The sequence below is a fragment of the Octodon degus genome, unplaced genomic scaffold (genome assembly GCF_000260255.1).
Source record: "Octodon degus isolate 3935 unplaced genomic scaffold, OctDeg1.0 scaffold00014, whole genome shotgun sequence".
NCBI lineage: Eukaryota > Metazoa > Chordata > Mammalia > Rodentia > Octodontidae > Octodon > Octodon degus.
In genome coordinates, this window is record NW_004524590.1 from 10,685,722 (window position 1) to 10,703,465 (window position 17,744).

The 17,744-nt window shown below is 35.0% G+C and overlaps 1 protein-coding gene across 8 annotated transcripts in view; it reads right to left on the reverse strand.

Annotated features, from left to right (window-relative positions):
- The window catches only part of Ptpn4 (protein tyrosine phosphatase, non-receptor type 4), a 221,200-nt gene that overhangs the window by 94,793 nt on the left and 108,663 nt on the right, over positions 1-17,744 (reverse strand). For 6 of the 8 annotated variants that reach the window (XM_023709705.1, XM_023709700.1, XM_023709703.1 and 3 more), the window contains 6 exons: positions 14,220-14,262; positions 14,043-14,142; positions 9,599-9,643; positions 9,308-9,360; positions 8,461-8,581; positions 5,843-5,930 (listed from right to left, as the gene is read on the reverse strand). In XM_023709705.1, the coding sequence (XP_023565473.1) occupies positions 5,843-5,930; positions 8,461-8,581; positions 9,308-9,360; positions 9,599-9,643; positions 14,043-14,142; positions 14,220-14,262 (450 nt within the window). The remainder of the gene's footprint in view (positions 1-5,842; positions 5,931-8,460; positions 8,582-9,307; positions 9,361-9,598; positions 9,644-14,042; positions 14,143-14,219; positions 14,263-17,744) is intronic. The other 2 variants (XM_004626351.1, XM_023709706.1) reach the window with 1 other exon arrangement.

Below are 17,744 nucleotides of genomic sequence, written 5' to 3' on the forward strand. Positions count from 1 at the left end.
ATATACAACCTTGAAGCAGGACAGTCCCACAATATTCCTTTTCCTGTCTCCTGCCTTCATTCACCACCCCCTTCTTTTTGAACAATCATCTACCCGAGAGACAGCATGGCAGCAACTGGCATGTCATGACAAGCAGCCCGTATTCAGAAGACCAGAATGACCGGCACTCCAAGCATGAAACTACTATCATAAATTGCCATCTTCAGTGCAGTTGCTTAGTTCACAGGTGTCTGTATATATAGTTAGTCAGGGTGAGAGTCATTCTAATTAACTGCTAGATTCAAAAATCTTCTGAAGATTCTCAGGATCATTGCCTTGCCCATCTTCTACATATAACTGTATGGCTTGCCACTGTCATGTTTCCTAGCTCTTCTCCTTTCCCTCTCTTAATTACTTAGTCCTCAAGTTCTTGCTTTCCTTTTAGTTGTATTATACCTATTTGTATTTCTTCTTTTGAGTTTTTATACTAGGGAAACTATACGATATTTACACGTGTGTCTGATTTATTTCACTTATGAGTATATCTTCCAGTGGCATCCACTTCAATATAAAGGCTTCCAGTTTATCATTTTTTACAGCTGAGTAATACTCCATTGTATAAAAACAGCACATCTTTTTCATCCATTCCTCAGGGGATGGGCATCTTGGTTGTTTCCAAGATTTGGCTATCACAAATTGTGCTGCTATAAACATAGGTATACATAGATCACTATGATATGATGTTTTCAGATCCTCTGGGAAGATTCCCAGTAGAGGAATAGCAGGATTAAATGGGATTTCCAGTCCAACTTTTGTAAGGAGTCTCCACACTGATTTCCATAATGGTTGCACCAGTTTACATTCCCACTAGCATGGAAAAGGGTTCCTCTTTCTCCATAGCCTCTCCAACATTTGTTGTTGGTTGATTTCCTCATGATAGCCATTCTTTCTGGGGTGAGATGGTATCTCAATGTTGTTTTAATTTGCATTTTGCAGATGGCTAGTGATGTGGAACATTTTTTCATATATTTATTTGCTTCTTTAATTTCATCCACTGAGAAGTGTGTGTCCATCTTGGATGCCCATTTCTGGACTGGGTCTTTACATTTTGGGGTCCTAGTGTTTTTTAGTTCTTTATAAATTCAAGAGAGCAGACCTTTGTCTGAATACTTATTGTTTGTTGACACACTGTGTCAACTTGGCTGAATCAGCTCCAGCAGTTTTCCACTTGGGGGCCTAGCCCTGCAGGTGGGCAGGGCCCAGGAATTGAGAAAGGCTTCCTGGCGCCCTGCCCAACTTCCTGCCACCCTGCCCCGGTTCCTTGGAGAAATCTGAGTCTTTGGAGGAGCTTGATCTTGGCAGCTGGGCCACTTTGGAAGAGGTACTATCGCCACCAGGGAGCATCAGCACAGAAGAGAGAGGCTTAATGGACGCCACAGCTGCTGCTACTCCTCTGCTCTTCATTGTTTTTTGCCACCATGAATTGCTGTCCTTTGCCTTGGAGCCAGCGGAATATGGACTGAACTCTCCAGTAACTGTGAGCTAAATGAACCTTCCCTTCCTTTATTTTGTCGGGTATTTGTCCCAGCAATGAGTAAACAGTAACTAAGACAGTCATGTTTTTTCCTAATTTTGTGGGCTGTCTTTTCACTTTGTTGGTAATACTGCTTGATTTGTTGATGATGGTCAATTAAATACTCAGGAATTAACCTAACTAAGGAAATGAAAGATCTCTACAATGAAAACTACAGTACTCTGAAAAACTAAACTGAAGAGGAAATCAGAAAATGAAAAGGTATCTCCTGTTTCCAGATAGGCAGAAGCTATATAGACAAAATAAAAATTTCAAAATTTTTATTTTTAAAATTTAAAAAGTGATTCTGGTTTTTTGAGACAGAATCTCCTTATATAGTTCAGGCTGGCCTTCAACTCACTATGTAGCCTACCTACCTTGAACTCTTAGCAATCCTTCTGCCTTAGCCTACTGAGTGCTAGGATTATGGGCCTGTGCCACCATGCCCAACTTCATACCTCGTAATTGATATACAGATTTAACAGATAAATCCAATAAAATAATATTATCAAAATAATACAGATAATCCCAATCAAAAATCCAAAGCATTCTTCACAAAACTGAAGAAAACAATTGTAAAATTCATGTGGAACAAAAAGAGACCCAGAATGGCAAAAGCAACTGGGTGACAAGAGGAAAGTGAGAGGCATCACAGTCCCAGACTTGTTTATAGTTATGTCTTGGCTACTACAGGCACAAACTTTCACGAGAGTTATATTTTTACCTACTCTTCTCCCTGCTGCATCCATAGTACCTCTAAATAGGACTTGGAACATAGTAGGGGTTCAATAAATAGTCACTGAATAAATAATTAAAATACCTCAAGCTTTCCTTTTCTCAAAACTCTTGAAGGGCAAAGGTTATTTTTCATCCATTACATTTTGTTTGTAGCACTGTTACAAATACCTACATAAATGAGCTTTTTACAGTAAGTGTAAAACTTTGTTAGAATAGCTTTAAGATTAATTTGAATAATTTTATACCTAATCAAACACCTAAAGACAAGATATAAATAAAGTTTCTTAGTAAGTAGTTAAGCCTATATGATCATTCTTATAAAAGAGATTAAATTTGAGGATCCATGACTTAGATATTTCAGAGCTCTTACATTATTTCTTTTATTCTCTTAGTATAATAAATGGTTAATGACTGGCTGATTTTCTAATAGAGATAACAGGTATTTGGCACACAACCAAAATAATAACTTTAATAATAAGATGCTTCAATCAGGCCAGCAATTACATCTGAGATAATGCATTTTCCCTTTTAAGAAATCAGAAATTCTTAACAAGAAAAAAATTAGCTCTCACAATATTCCTTGCTAATAATTATCTTCAATTATTTTATATTTTTAGGATTAGTTTATTTTATTTTATTTTTTTTTACTTTTTAAAGTTTCTAATACTAGGAGAAGATACCATACAACGTCTTTTAAATTGTAAGTCAAAAATACAGTATAAATCTTAGAACAAAAATTAAGAATAAGCAATATTCAGAAAATTAAATGTTTCAAAACAATTGAACTAAGAAAAAGTTTTCATGATAGCAAAGAAGTACTAAGAGTAAAATATAAGATAAATACTGGAATGGCAAGTAAATGACCAGCACTTCTAACAGTTTTAGGATTAGTTTAATACCCATTATTTCTGTTTTTTAACAATAACCAATTGTCACTCTTTGTAGGTGAGTGTTTTGAAAGGAAAAAGTGTTGGTTAAATACAATTTCTCACCTACAGTTTATTTAAAAGTATGTTTCTTAATTTTCAAGTATTTGGAGAATGTTTAAAGTTATCTTTTCATTGTTTATTTTTAATATAACAGGACTGTAGTCAGAAATATACTGTGCTTGAAAAGACTGTACATCTGAGGTTGTTGAATACAGTATTCTATGTAGCTCAATTAAGTCGTTTGCGGTGCTATTAAAAATCTATTTCTTGTTGATTTTTTAACAGTTCTATTAGTGACTGAATAAGGAAGATTAGAATGTATTACCTTTTTTTGCTTTATGAAAGACACTGAAAAGAAAACAGTGCAAACTAATGACCTGAAAGAGTGTACATCACACACCCAGCAAAAAGCTTACATTAAGAACACATTAACAAGTTCTAAAAATTTAACAGTAAGAAATGTGTGAAGAGACAACCTACAGAATGGGGAAGTTTTGCCAGCTACTCCTCAGTCAGAGGACCAATATGACAAACACAAAAATTAGACTACCTCTTCCCAAATAAAATCCTCAAAGAACGGACAACTGAAATAGACACCTCTTGGAAGAAGTATAAATGTCCAATAAATACATGAAAAAATGTTCAACATCTGTATCCATGAGAGAAATACTAATTAAAACAACACTAAGATTTCATCTTACTCCATTAAGAATGGCTACCAGCAAGAAATCAGCTAACAACAAATACTGGTGAGGCTGTGGAGAAAAAATAACTTTTTACACTGCTGGAATGCAGGACTAGGGAGATAATGCAGTAGAATAAGCACTTTGAAAACAAATAAACAACCTGTTGAAATGCAAACTAGTGTAATCACAATAGAAATCAGTATGAGGACTCTTCAAAAAACTAAAACTGGAAATTCTATTCATCTTTTCTATCCATCCTTCCTAAATACTTAAAGATATCACAGTGATACATGCATACCTATATTTATAGCAACACAACTTATAGTTAAATTTTATTTATTTTTCAAAAAATATTTTATTTATTTGATACAGGGTCTCACTATGCAGTGAGTGGCATAGTGCACCCACACATGTTTATTAGGTATAAGATGATTTAGCTATGAGCTAAAAATATACCTATCTGAAAAGCTTAAAAAGGAACAAAATTTAGAAAACAATTTTCCAGTGTTTTGTAAAGTTTAATATAGTCTTCCACTGACCTAGCAACCACCTTATAAGAGATTTACCATGGAAAAATGAAAATCTAAATTCACAAATAGGAATCACAGCCATAGGATTCCACAGCATGCTGTACTTTCCATGCTGTACTTTGCCCTTCAAATCCTCATGTATAGTACCTAATAAACATGCATTCCATTTTTTCTCCTCCCACTATTCTATGAGTTCCAAGAGAGCAGGGATAATTAATATTTTATTCACTAAGACATCCTAGTGCCCACTCTGTGCAAGGTACAGCATACATTCACTACTATGAATACTCTAAGACGTATATGCATTTTGAAGATTGAGATAAATGCCTTGGTCCCACTTGATGGCCTATAGAAAATATGGCTTATCTTATACATTTCTATCAAAATAGAAAATTATTTCAAATACCTTTGCTTGTGATATTCACTTGGCATTTAAGTCTTCTTTTTATGTTGCTGTCTCATCTAGCTTTTGCCTCTTCCCTCTTCATCCCCACCCACCTTGGCTATATAGGAACTGAATCCAGGGCCTTGCTAGTGAATGCCATGCAAGCTCTCTACCACTGGGCTAAATCTTCAGCTGTTCTTTTGTTCTTCATGCCACAAAATTTCCCTTCATGCTTAATGAAAGTTTGCACTTTGTCTTCTTAATGTGTCAGTGTCCACATATGAGAAAAACAACTTTTCCTAAATTGTCAGAATTACAGCAAGAGGATAAAATCTTTCTAAGGCAGACAAGTTTGACACACCAAAAGTTAAACAGTCTTGCACAGGAAAGGCCAATGGCTATAAAATCTTTTTTGCTGTTGCTGTCTTTCTGAGATAGGGTCTCAAGATGTAGTTCACGCTGACCTTGAACTCACTATGTAGCTCAGGCTAGCCTGCAACTCACGGCAATCCATCAGCCTCAGCCTCCTAAGTGCTGGGATTACAGGTACGCACCACAAAGCTCAGCTTAGAGATTCAATTTTAATAAAGAGATGAGAAAAGATGAAAACAAAATATTAATATATTCCATTCGTGCTTTATAAAAATATTACAATGATACTACTAAATGATGCAAATAAAGAGGAGCAATACAGGCCTCATTGATGTGATAATACCTTTTATGTTCATAATTATTGAAGTATACAAAACACATTTTCTTATTAATCTTTATTTTGAAAAGTAAGTATTCTAACAGTACTCTCTTCTCTGGTCTACAAGTTATTTTATAACATAAAACACCATCTGGAAGAAAAAGCATGAACAGTTTAATCAACCTTCTCATCAGGTACTAGAGGAAACTTCAGTGTGACTATGTCACCAGCAATCACAAGTTACCTAGTCCTCTCAACACATTACAAATATTTCTGATATAGAGTAATAGTGCCTAACTCAACAACTTCAAAGTAAGCTTTTCCAACTTACCCTTGCATAGTGGAATTCAACTCCATAGAGTTCTAAGGTACGTGCTGTATTTAGGTAATTGAATTCTGCTTCTGCAGGAGATAAGCCTCTGTGAAAGACATAATTAAGTTAAAAATAGATTCACTGAATGGCCAAATCAGAAAAAGGGTATTTATTAGGAAATATGAGCAGTTTTTTTTTTTTCGGTCTACAATAAACACCAAATAGAAATAGTCCTCTTAGTTGTTGAGAGCCATGGAAGCTACAAACTTGGTCACATGTGTGAAAGCAGGACTAGGCCTCGGTGTTGAAAGCAGACAAGCTATCTCAGTTCCAAGACAAACATCCTGACCGGTTAATGTCAGCTTTAGTCACTAAGCAAACTTGTGTCCTGTGTTACTAACTTAGCAAAGGTATAAATAAATGTCCATATTGTTGCTCAGGGGGACATTATGATGAGTCACCAAGGCTCATCTTTTTGTCTATCTTTTTCTCATTCCTGCCGCCATTTCTCCCTTGGTAGAACAGATTACATGGAGACCAACAGATCTACATATAGCGATAGCTAATCTAACTTATCTGCAGGTCATAATTTCAGCACCCCAATTATTATTTTCTAGAATATTTTCTACAAATAAAAGAATACAGTAAGTTTGAAAATGCCTGACTTGTCCCATTGCTATAACAAAGCCACTTATTTTTAGTTATCACTTAAAAGCATTACTTCTCATAACTGCTTCATATACTGTAAGTGCACTTAAATCATGCATAAATTTCTAAAATATGCATGCTCTACGACAATTTCCAGAGAAGTGCTTTTCTACTGTGTGGTAGACAGATACTGATTTTCAAGTATAAAACCGAGTCTATGAGAAGGTACGCACGCGTGTGCGCGTGCATGTGTGTTAGTTACTAAGGCCTAAAGTCAGGGTCTCATGTTAGGTCATTCCCCTACCACTGAGCTATGTCCTGAGCCCTTTTTCTTTGATGCTGAGACAGAAGTTGCTAAACTGCTCAAACTAATCTCAAATCTATTATTTTCCTGATGAGTACCTGATATTTCAGATATGAATTATTATGCATGACTAAATATTTTTATAGATTAAGCATTATATTTAGTTCCTTTACTCCTCTCCAGTTTGGCTTATGACCAAACAGATTCAGCACTTCTGACCTGACTAAAAACTAAGAAAGAATTATCAATTAAATCGATCTCTGTATTCTGAATACATTCTCTACAATTCTTTTTTTTTAAGACAGGGTCTCACTATATATTAATGTTGTAGGCAGCTAAATTAGATAGAAATATTATAGGCAGTCAGACAGGGCCAGGCCCTCAAGGAGACAATATGGAAGACAAGGTGACTTTGGAAGAAACAGACCCTCCCCACAGTGGGCCAGTGGGCCAGACCTCAAGACAAAAGTAAACAAATGCAGCCACATACTTCCCTAAGGATAGGCATCAGGGATTGATATTCTAAATAGGTATTAATAGCTTTGAAAGAGCCCTAAAGAGTAACTAACCCAACCCCCACCAGGAAGAGACCCTGTCCTGTATCCATGCTGGCTTGCTATGTGACACATTTGGTACTGGATTTAATCAATTTTACCTGAGCAAAGGTGCTTGTTATCTTATTGGTTGACCATAGTCTGGTTCCCACCTCATGCTCCTCTAAGCAAGTTCCCCTGCTCTCCACCACCTTAGACCTGCCTCATCACATGGTTTTACTCTATAAATAAATTCTCTGGAAAAGACAAGCTTCCTGGGGACAACCTGCTAGCCCCCCCCCCCCGTGTCCTTCTTGCTTGGTTGGCGGACCCTCTAGGGTACATGCGTGCCAGCCCCCACTTCTCTAGCACACTGGACTATCCGTGTCCTTCTCTTGGACAGAAGCTTTCTTTCCCCCAATAAATATATTCTACTCTTAACCTCCGTTTGTTCCTAAAATTCATTCTTTGCTTTTGGAGAACATGAACTCATCCCAGGCACCTGGCAGGTTGCAAATTTCATTTCCTACTATATCAGTGTAGGCTAACCATGATCTCATTCTGTAGCCCAGACTGGTTTCAAACTCACAGTGATCCTCTTGCCTCAGCTTCCTGAGTCACTCGGATTACAGGCATGCACTATCACAACTGGCTCTAAAATTCCTCTTAACTGGGACAATTTTATGTAATTATAACATAAATTTCTGTTTACATATAGAGTTTTATGGTTATTATATTTTATAAAATAAGTCATTATTTTCAGTATAGACCACCTATATTTCTTTACAACATTATTTTATATATTAACTATTCTCTCTTAAGTACAATGACATCAAAGATAATTTAAAACATTTCTCGGGACTAAAGTGCCTGCTTAGACAGATGCAGGGACTGGGGTTCGATCCCCATAGTGTCATGCTGGCCCTATTCCCAGGGCTCGTCAAGGCTGAGAGTCAAATGAGACTGGGCATGGTGTTGTACACCTATAATCCCAGCACCTGGGAGGCTGAAAATAGGAGGATCACTAGGAGTCTGATCTGTGCAGTGAGTGAGACCCTGTAGACCCTGTACTAAAATACATAAAATAAATAAATAAAACACTTGTCTAGAAAGCATGCCCCAAACAAGCAAAAAACAAAATAAATATTTACGTATGCTGTTGATGTAATTTTGTGATTTCTTTTTCAAAATCTTGAGGTTGATTAGGAATGAAAGAATAATCTGAGAGGTAGCCTGACAAGTTTTCTGACTGATTGAAGTCTCCAAGTTCAGCTAATAAGAAGAAAATATTAACACTTTAATAAAGCTTTTTCTATCATCATCATCATCATCATCATCATCATCATCATCATCATCATCATCATCATCATCATCCTTTGTGGTACTAAATGCTGAGGATATAGCTCAGAACTAGGAGCGCCTAACTGGTGAATGTAAGGTCCTGAGTTTGATCCCTGGTACCCAAAAAACAACAACAAAAACCCCGCCAATGTGGTACTGAAGATTGAACCCAGGGCTTTCCCACTGGGACATATCCCCAGGCATTTATGATCTTTTTATTTTGAGACAGGATTTCACTAAGTTACAAAGTTGCCTAGACTGGGCTCAAACTTGGAATATTTCAGTCTTATTCTCCCCACACTCTGCCTCACAGTGTTAGGATTATAGATATACACCACCAGGCTTGGTAAATTTCTAACGTATTATAGGTCAATGAACAACATCATTAATCCATTATATTTCTGGAAATAAAATATGTCTCTAATGTAATTACTAAAGGAAGTTACAGTAATTCATTTACCATTGTTCTATAATTCAAAGAATTCAGAATTTTCTTTAGGAATCAGAGTAACTGCTAATTAGATACTTAATTTCCTTTGAAAATTTCTATATTCTGTACAGTAACACGTCTAAAGAACTCCTACATTAAGGTAATATATTGTCAACATAGAACACAAAACCATAGGCTATTTGACCTAAATGTGGGCTGATACTTACACTGAACAGCAAATGAAGCTAAAAGGGCAGCAGTATTATAAGGACAGGGCAATCTAATAAAACAAAACAAAAATATATAACCCAAAGTTAAACATTAGTAATTTGTAAAATGCTAGTTTGTTATACTAGTCACATGTAAAGAACATGCCTTAAGAAATGTACCTTATGAATGAAATTTATACCACATATAATCATTCTTTGATAATCTGTAATGATCATGTATTATTTCAATAATATAGAATTAAGAGGTTTTTTTTTTAAAGTCTATTACAAAACTGTAAAATAGCTTACCTTCCAGTGAGAATGTCTTGTTTTATTTGCAAAAAATACTGGTACCTTAAGAAAAAAAGATAGCATTTAAAACAATTTCAGTTCCAAGAAACTATTTATTTACTTTAACCAATAAAATATAAATATTTAAATATTTGCCTTAACAATCTACATAGTAATGCATGTAAGATTAGCCTATATATTAATTAGCATGTACTTTTAAGTTTTCCTAAGTTCATGAATATAAATCTTTAAAGTCCTCTGACATATAAAATTTTGTATTTCAAATGTCTTCTACTATAAAACTTCTCAAGGTTTTAAAGTTGTATCATCAAGGGAGAAGACCAGGGAGAAATATTCTGTGGCTTGGTATATGCAGAAAGTGGAACTGATAAGTAAGAAAACCTGAGCATCAGACACAAGGGAAAGCTGCCATCAACACGAAAAAACAAAAAGAATCATTCTTTATGCTGGGAGATGAGGCAGATACAAGAACAGCATACATTTAGATCACTTTATCATTATGATGTTGTAGCAAAGCAACTGCCCACTCATTTGAGTTAAGAAGGCTGTTTGGTTAGGTCACTGAAAAATAACCTAAGTTCCTTTTCTTGTTATTGCTCTATTGGTAAAAAAATCATCTAATTTTAGAAAATTAGATTTCTTTTAAAATCACCTTTTATTAAAGTATATTTAAGTATACTTTACAAGACTGAGGCTTGCTAAGAGATGGCACTGCTTTACTGTTTCTGCTAAGACCCATTCATCATCAACATCTGGGCAAAGTCACTGGCAACTGTATAATGTTGGCAGAAAAACAAAGCTCTGTTGGTCAATGTTTTGAAAAGCAATTTTAAGACACTTATTCAACTAAAAAATAAAGTATATATCCCAAGAGTCATTTAAAAATCCTGTCATTAATTAGTTTCATGGCAACATGCAAATTGCCAAAGAATATAATTAAGGTTTTCAGAGAATCAGATATTCATTTTACACAGACACACACGTTTCCTGGCTTTATATATAAAGTAAATAAATTTCCTGTGACGTTTAATGCGTATTATAAATATTATCTACTTTAATACTTTTTTTTTTTTTTCCTTTCAGTACCAGGGATCAAACTTATCCCTAGCCCCTTGGCATTACAATCAAAAGTTTAGGATGGGCTGGGAAGTAGCTAAGGGTAAAGTTCATGCTTAGCATGTGCAAGAGTCTAGTCTTGGGTTCAATCTCTACTACCTCCATTATCTCCACTACCACCACCACTACCACCACCATCACCAAAAGCAAAGGTTCCTGGCGTGGAAACAATCTTTTTTTTTTTTTTTTTTTTTTGAGGAACTGGGGATTGAATTCAGGCCCTTGTGCTTGCCAGGCAAGTGCTTATTCAGCTGAGCTATCTCTCCAGCCCTGGAAATAATCTTATAGTTAAGATTTAAAGGAAGTAAGTAAAACCTCATTATGATTTGTATCTAGATGTCCCCTGAAAGCCTCAAGTGATCACGGGGGGGGGGGGTCTTTGGGAGTAAATGGAAGTTGAGGGCATCAGTGCATTAGCCCAATGACAAGTCTACAGCCAACTGTAATGTGGAGGGAGGTCTGCAGGCAGGAGGTGGATTATTGGGACATAGCCTAGAGGAGTGTATCTCCCTCGTCTCTTGTTTTTCAAATTCCTGCAACCACTCCATGAGCCACTTTTTCACCTGCCCCTCTGCTACATCAATCTGCCTTACATGTAGTCCAGTATGGATGAAAAACCTTTACAAACTATGAGCCAAAATTAAAGCTCTCCTCCTTTGAGTTGTAGGTGTCAGATATTGTGTTCCACTGACAAAGTAACTAATGCAATCTTTGATGTGGTATTTTAGGTCCTACAAAAATAATAGCTATACTTGCTGAATTTTACTTACATATTCATTCAACCATACAGGATTATTGCAATAGAAACCAGAATTCAAGTCCTATATAATCAGCCTGTGCTCAGAGGCAAATTAATTAAAAAATTTATTGAAGCCTTCTGTGCATATTTGTAAAACAACCAATCAACTAACCAACCAAACAAACAAAAAACCAAACAAACTAGTATCATTTGTCTAGTTTATGTATCTTAGGAACTGAAAAAATCCAATTTTAATGATGCCAGCTTTAGCCAATATAGAATAACATTTAAACTGATGGAAGCGCTCTGGCATTATTCTTTTCTCCCACTAATTCAAAATGGTACTGTCAATATAAAGTTATCACAGCTTTTAGGCTTGGGGGAAATCTAACTAAACAAGTCCTGAAATTCAGCAGTTGTAGCCAAGGATATTCTTGTTACTAATTATGATTATTATATTAAAGCTAATCAAACATTTAAGTTTTAAAGGAATATTTCCCTATCCTGGCTATATATAAGAACCTCCTGAGGAGTTTATGCTTAAATCATCTCTAAGACCTACTAATTCAGAATGTCCAGAGTGTGGCCAATTAGAATGGTGTACAGGTCTCTCTCACCTGATTCAAATATATAATTAAAAGCACAGATGTACACCACAGTAATTAACTAAAAACTAACCATATAACTAACATATTTTACCAAATACAGCACTTGCAAGATTTTATATTAGAGTGGTTGGGGCTCACACATGAGTTCAGACTCTATCACTGAGCTATTTCTCAGTCTTATTTTTAAAAAATACTTGTGAAACAAAGTCTCCCAAAATTGTGCAGGCTGGCCTTAACTCAGAGATTCTCCTAGCTCAGTCTACAGAACTGCCTGCATTATAAATGGGTGCTACAACACCAAACTTTAAGGGTTTTGAAATAAAAATTATGTCTAGTGAAAGCAAAGATAACCTACAGCAGTGGTGGTGGCACATGTACTGCAAATGTGCAGTTTGTTATCTCTGAAAGTTCTGAAAGATTCACCAACCATCACTGACCTAGGCTGAAAGCACAATTTTCAATGACTGTGAACCTTGGTTTCACTTACTTTAAGATGTTACTTTGAGGGCCTGTGTGGTGGTGCATGCCTGTAATTTTAGCACTTGGGAGGCTGAGGAGGGGGATTACTGTGAGTTCAAGGCCAGCGTGGCCTACATAATGAGTTCAAAGCTGGCCTGAATTACATCATGAGACCTCCCCCCTCCAAAAAAAGTTACTTTGACTTAATTATCAGTGAAACATATTTATTCCTTACATTTTAAGCACAGGCTATAAATGAAACAACACATTCAAGTCCCATTCAGAAATTCAGTTTTCTGAGTGAAATAAATTATGAAACTGATTATAACTGAAAGTATGCTAACTACTTACATAAACAAAGTTATCATAAACATTGAATAGGTTAGAACTCTGATTTAAAATTAAACTATCATACATTTAAAAGTCTAACTATGAGCCAGGGAGATAGCTCAGTGACACAGCACCTGCCTGGCAAATGCAAGGTCCTGAGTTTGATTTCAGTTACAAAAAAAAATCTAATTATAAAAACAGATACTATAGAACATTTGATTTGATTTCAAGTTATTCAAGTACCTGAACATAATACTCTACTTAATACTGCCTTATAATTCAGAATTTTCATTAATTCAGAGTAGTTCATGCAAAATTAGATGGCATTTTACTATAACAAGTGTTACTATAATAAATAATCTTGTTAGTTTAATTGTTTAATAACAACAAAATGTGACTAAGGGCAAAAATGTTGATTAAAGGAAATTTACATAATACAATTTTATTTCTTAAGGCAAACTAGCTTGAATTCTACTGCTGGTTCCAAGTGTTAGGGCTGCCTTATCCTCAACCTATATGGCTGGCTTTTCCCATTATTTAATAAAAAAAAAAAAAAATCAGCCTCCCTCAACAAACACAAAGAAAAGGATTCTCATAAATTTTAGTTCATTTTTCTTACTTGGATTAGCATTAAAAGATTCTATAGATACAGCCTAAGAATTAGTATCTTAGGCTGAATATCCTTAATTTAGCTTTTTCCACTCCAGCACAATATTCTAAACAATATCCACTACTGACCACTGTTCCTGCCTATAATGGTTATATGCTTTAGAAATTCCATTTCCCTCAATGAAGAAAATATACATACAGAAAAGCTTTTACATGGAGAAAAAAACCTTTGAAAATTCTCATCTTACCACTTGGGAGACTACTTGTCACTCAGTGGGGTGGTACTGAGGTTCTAATATTAAAAGCCCTTCTACTCATCCATAATGAGAGGAAAGGGCCAGGGATATAGCTCAGCAGCATAAGTGCCTGCATGGCAAGCATAAGGTCCCTAGTTCAATTCCAGGTACTGCCAAAAAAAAAAAAAAAAAAAAAAAGGAGAGGAAACAACCATTAATTATTCTATGTGCTGGCTGGGAAGCTCAGAATTACAACGTGATAATCTATTTTTGTCTAGTTAATTTCTAAATTTCATTAGAGTTCTAACAGAATTTTCAAAAGAAATATGTTCCAATATACCAACCTTGTATACTCTTCTTGTAACTTGTTGGGGTCACTTACAAAAAATTTGACTCTAAAGTTCAAACTGTAAGGAGATCCTCCTAGAATTAATAAAAGCAATTCTAATTAATAAGATTATACTAATCCCCTATCTTCATAACATATGCTTCTAAAACACCAAGTAAATGTGTATACTCACTCTTCAGCTGCTTCCTTATTGGTTTGTTTGGATCTAGCCATCTCTGAAAAATAAGTGAAGAAGACTGATTTCTTTTTTCCCTAAGGAACTAATATTTCAGTTCTTATAAATCTGTTCTACTTGAAGATTAACATTAAAAATTGCATTTTTAAAAACTTACAGGTGGGGCTGGTGAGATGGCTCAGTGGTTTAAAGCACCTACTTAGAACAAGCTTAGCAAAGCACAGGGACCACGGTTCAATCCCCCAGCACCACATGCCAGCCAGCCCCGCCCCCTGGTGGGCTGAGCTGGCCACACACACACACACACACACACACACACACACACAAATAAATAAATAAATAAAACAACTTACAGGTGGGAAAATAATCATTAGATTACAGATAATACAATTTATATGAAATGACAAAACTATGCTAGAGATTACTGAATGCATTTGGGATAGCTGTAATTGAATTTCTCATAAATATATAATAAGCAATAATCTCTATTTCAAAAGTAAAGATGTTTGGTAACTACAGCAATCTGAAATGCTATCTATACATTTAACTATTTTATTTGACAAGTTTAAAAACTCCTTTACCTTTCATAAGATAAAATGTTGGGCTTTACACTCAGAAAATGTAAACTACAGAACTTAAAATTTTATTTCATAAAATACATCTTACAATTTTTACAATATTCCTTAAAATTGTTTAAAAAATTAAAACCAATTTCGGAAGAGTCAGATTAGTTTGGGGATGACTACTTTTCGTGTATAATTTTAAGCAGTCTCAATATTTCTGAATGCCAGTGAAACTCTTATTTCTCGAAAATTATAAATGAATTCAGAAAACATTTCAGTTACCAACATATTTCAGGTAAAAAAAATTAAAGAACCAAAATGAGGTTCTAAATGTGGCAGTAATTTCAAAAGAACTACATAGATATAAATTATGTATCACTGTTTATAAACCTAACTCCTACCAGCCATATTTGATTTCATGAAAAGCATATAAACATTTAAAATTTATTTACTTATCTGTGGTGGTTCTGGGAGTTGAACCCTCTTTGACAGGCAAGCCCTCAACCACTGAGCTACACCCCCAACCCATTAGAGTTTATTAACAAACAGCTGGAAATAATCCATGAATTTTTTCCATTATTTGTAACATGTGACACACTAAATCCAATCAACTCTAACTTCAAACTACTCTTAGAATTTACCAATTTTTCTCAGTCTACTTTGCTATCTTCCTTGTTGTAGTCTAGGCATTGGTCATTGTCTATGAATCACTCTCTATTTTTTTCTTTCTTCATTCTCATCTGAAAATGTTTAAAACATAAGCTTGCTTATACTGCTCCTTTGCTTAACACCTCTTGATAATTTCTCAGTGCAGGACTACAACACCTTGAATGGTCTCTACCTTATCTCAAATTAGCAGGTACAGCCCTGTGCGTGCCTTTCTCTTTCTCAAAGATGCCATCTTAAGTCTCCCAATTTCAAGCTTCCTTTTCACAGTTTTCTCATAGTAGACACCTTCCTCTTCATTACTATCAATCCTACCTCCTCTTAAAGGCTTTCATGGACCACTCTACCAAATGGATGCCAAGCAGCTCCCAATTGTTATTTTCATAAATGAAAAAGACATTAATCTCCTTCATGACATTTTCACAATTATATTGTTTGTTTTTTCCTTTTATTGCTTGTATCTTTCATTAGATTATAAGTTCCAAAAGGCCTGGGTTCAAATCTGTTTCAATCAATAAAGAGGACATCACTTAGTACATGACTTGGCCTAGAATATGTGTGGAAATATTTATTCAAAGACTATCTAGACACCAAATGACTCAACAGTTGGAGGTAGTACCTACTCCATTTCTAACAAATAGCTGTTTTTTAGCTCTGTCTCAACATTTGTTTACCCTCCATTTCTCTATCTTTTCACTAATCTGTATTAATCCAATGATTTTTTCTTCATATTTTTCTAAGGAAAATTATAAATTACATTTACTTTAATATTGTCTAAAATCAAAACTGAGATCAATACTCTACCAAACTCTACAGCATTAAGTTTCCCTTCAAAATATCCGAACATAATGGGAAGTCATAAACTGCATTTACTTTAAGGGTTGCCTACAATCAAATTTTGAGAATAATATATCCCAAACATGACTGCCTCATTCAGTTCCCCTTCAAAATATTCTGACATAAGTAAAACAAATATAATTACATACACAAATAGATGTGTTAACACAGCTTAAAGGAGTATTATAGACACCACAAACTTAGACCTCATCAATGATGTCACAGAGACAGGACTGAGGTTATCAATTTAACTCATGAAAAGAGCAATGCTGTAACAAGCACTACTAAGCAAAAACAGTGGCATTTATAATCAGTAAGTCAAAAGAAAAATTGGGGAAAATCAATATGTAAAGAAACTTTGCACATCAATAAGAAAAAGATCAACACTTAAAAAACAGGCAATGGATAAGGACAGTTTGTAGGTAAGGAAAGATAAATGGCATTTAAGTACATAAAAGGAGTTTTGCTTTTTTTTTTCGTGGCTCAGGCTGCCTGAAGGGCAGGTCTAGCTGGGGATCGAACCTCTGTATCCTGCTCCTGACTGCCTTTGCTTAAACAGGCACTTAAACGATTGAGCTAAGGGCAACTCCCCCCCAAAAAAAGTTCAGAAGGATTTTTTATTTATTTATTTACTTATTTATTTATTTATTTATTTATTTATTTATTTATTTATTTATTTTGCTGGCTCAGGATGCCTTCAGGGTATATCTGGCAAGGCTTGAGGATCTGGGGAACAAACCACAGCATCCTGAGCCTGACTGCTTTGTTTAAGCAATCACTGAAAGAGCTGAGCTAATGGGCAGGCCCCCATTTAAGTATATAAAAAATAATCATAATTAGACAAAATAAATCTACATTAGGTTGTTTTTCTCAATTACAACATTCATGGAAATTCACTTCATTTTCTTATTAACTCCAAGAATGGCAATATTTTTCCATCCTTACAGAACTGTTCTCTTAATTCCTCCCACACAAAATACGTGCTTTAACAAGTTAGATTGTTTTCTCAGTGCTGAATTTCCTCAAATGTTGTCTATTTTATTACTTTCCACTGAGTGTTACCAGTTAACTGGTATCACAGGCTAACTTTGCCAATCCAAGTATTTACACTTAGGGGTAGGCACATAGGTAAGTGCTTTCCAAAAGCCCAATGGATAGGATTTACTTGGTTAATGAACTAGCTACTTTTTTTTATTAATTTTATTGAGAAACAAATCGCAGTGAGACAATTTCATAACAGGTTAATAGGTCAGACACAATAATTAATACACTGCATATTGTTGTCTTTGTAGAGTTATTCATAGTACAAGATGTAGACATGATATCCTATCCAAACACTATTAATACAAATCTTTCTTCTCACTGAATTAAGAGAAAGTAGCTGTGTATCTATCCTATTTTGTACATACAGATACTCTATGAAATACACGTATTTCAGTACAAAATGGTCCTTCGT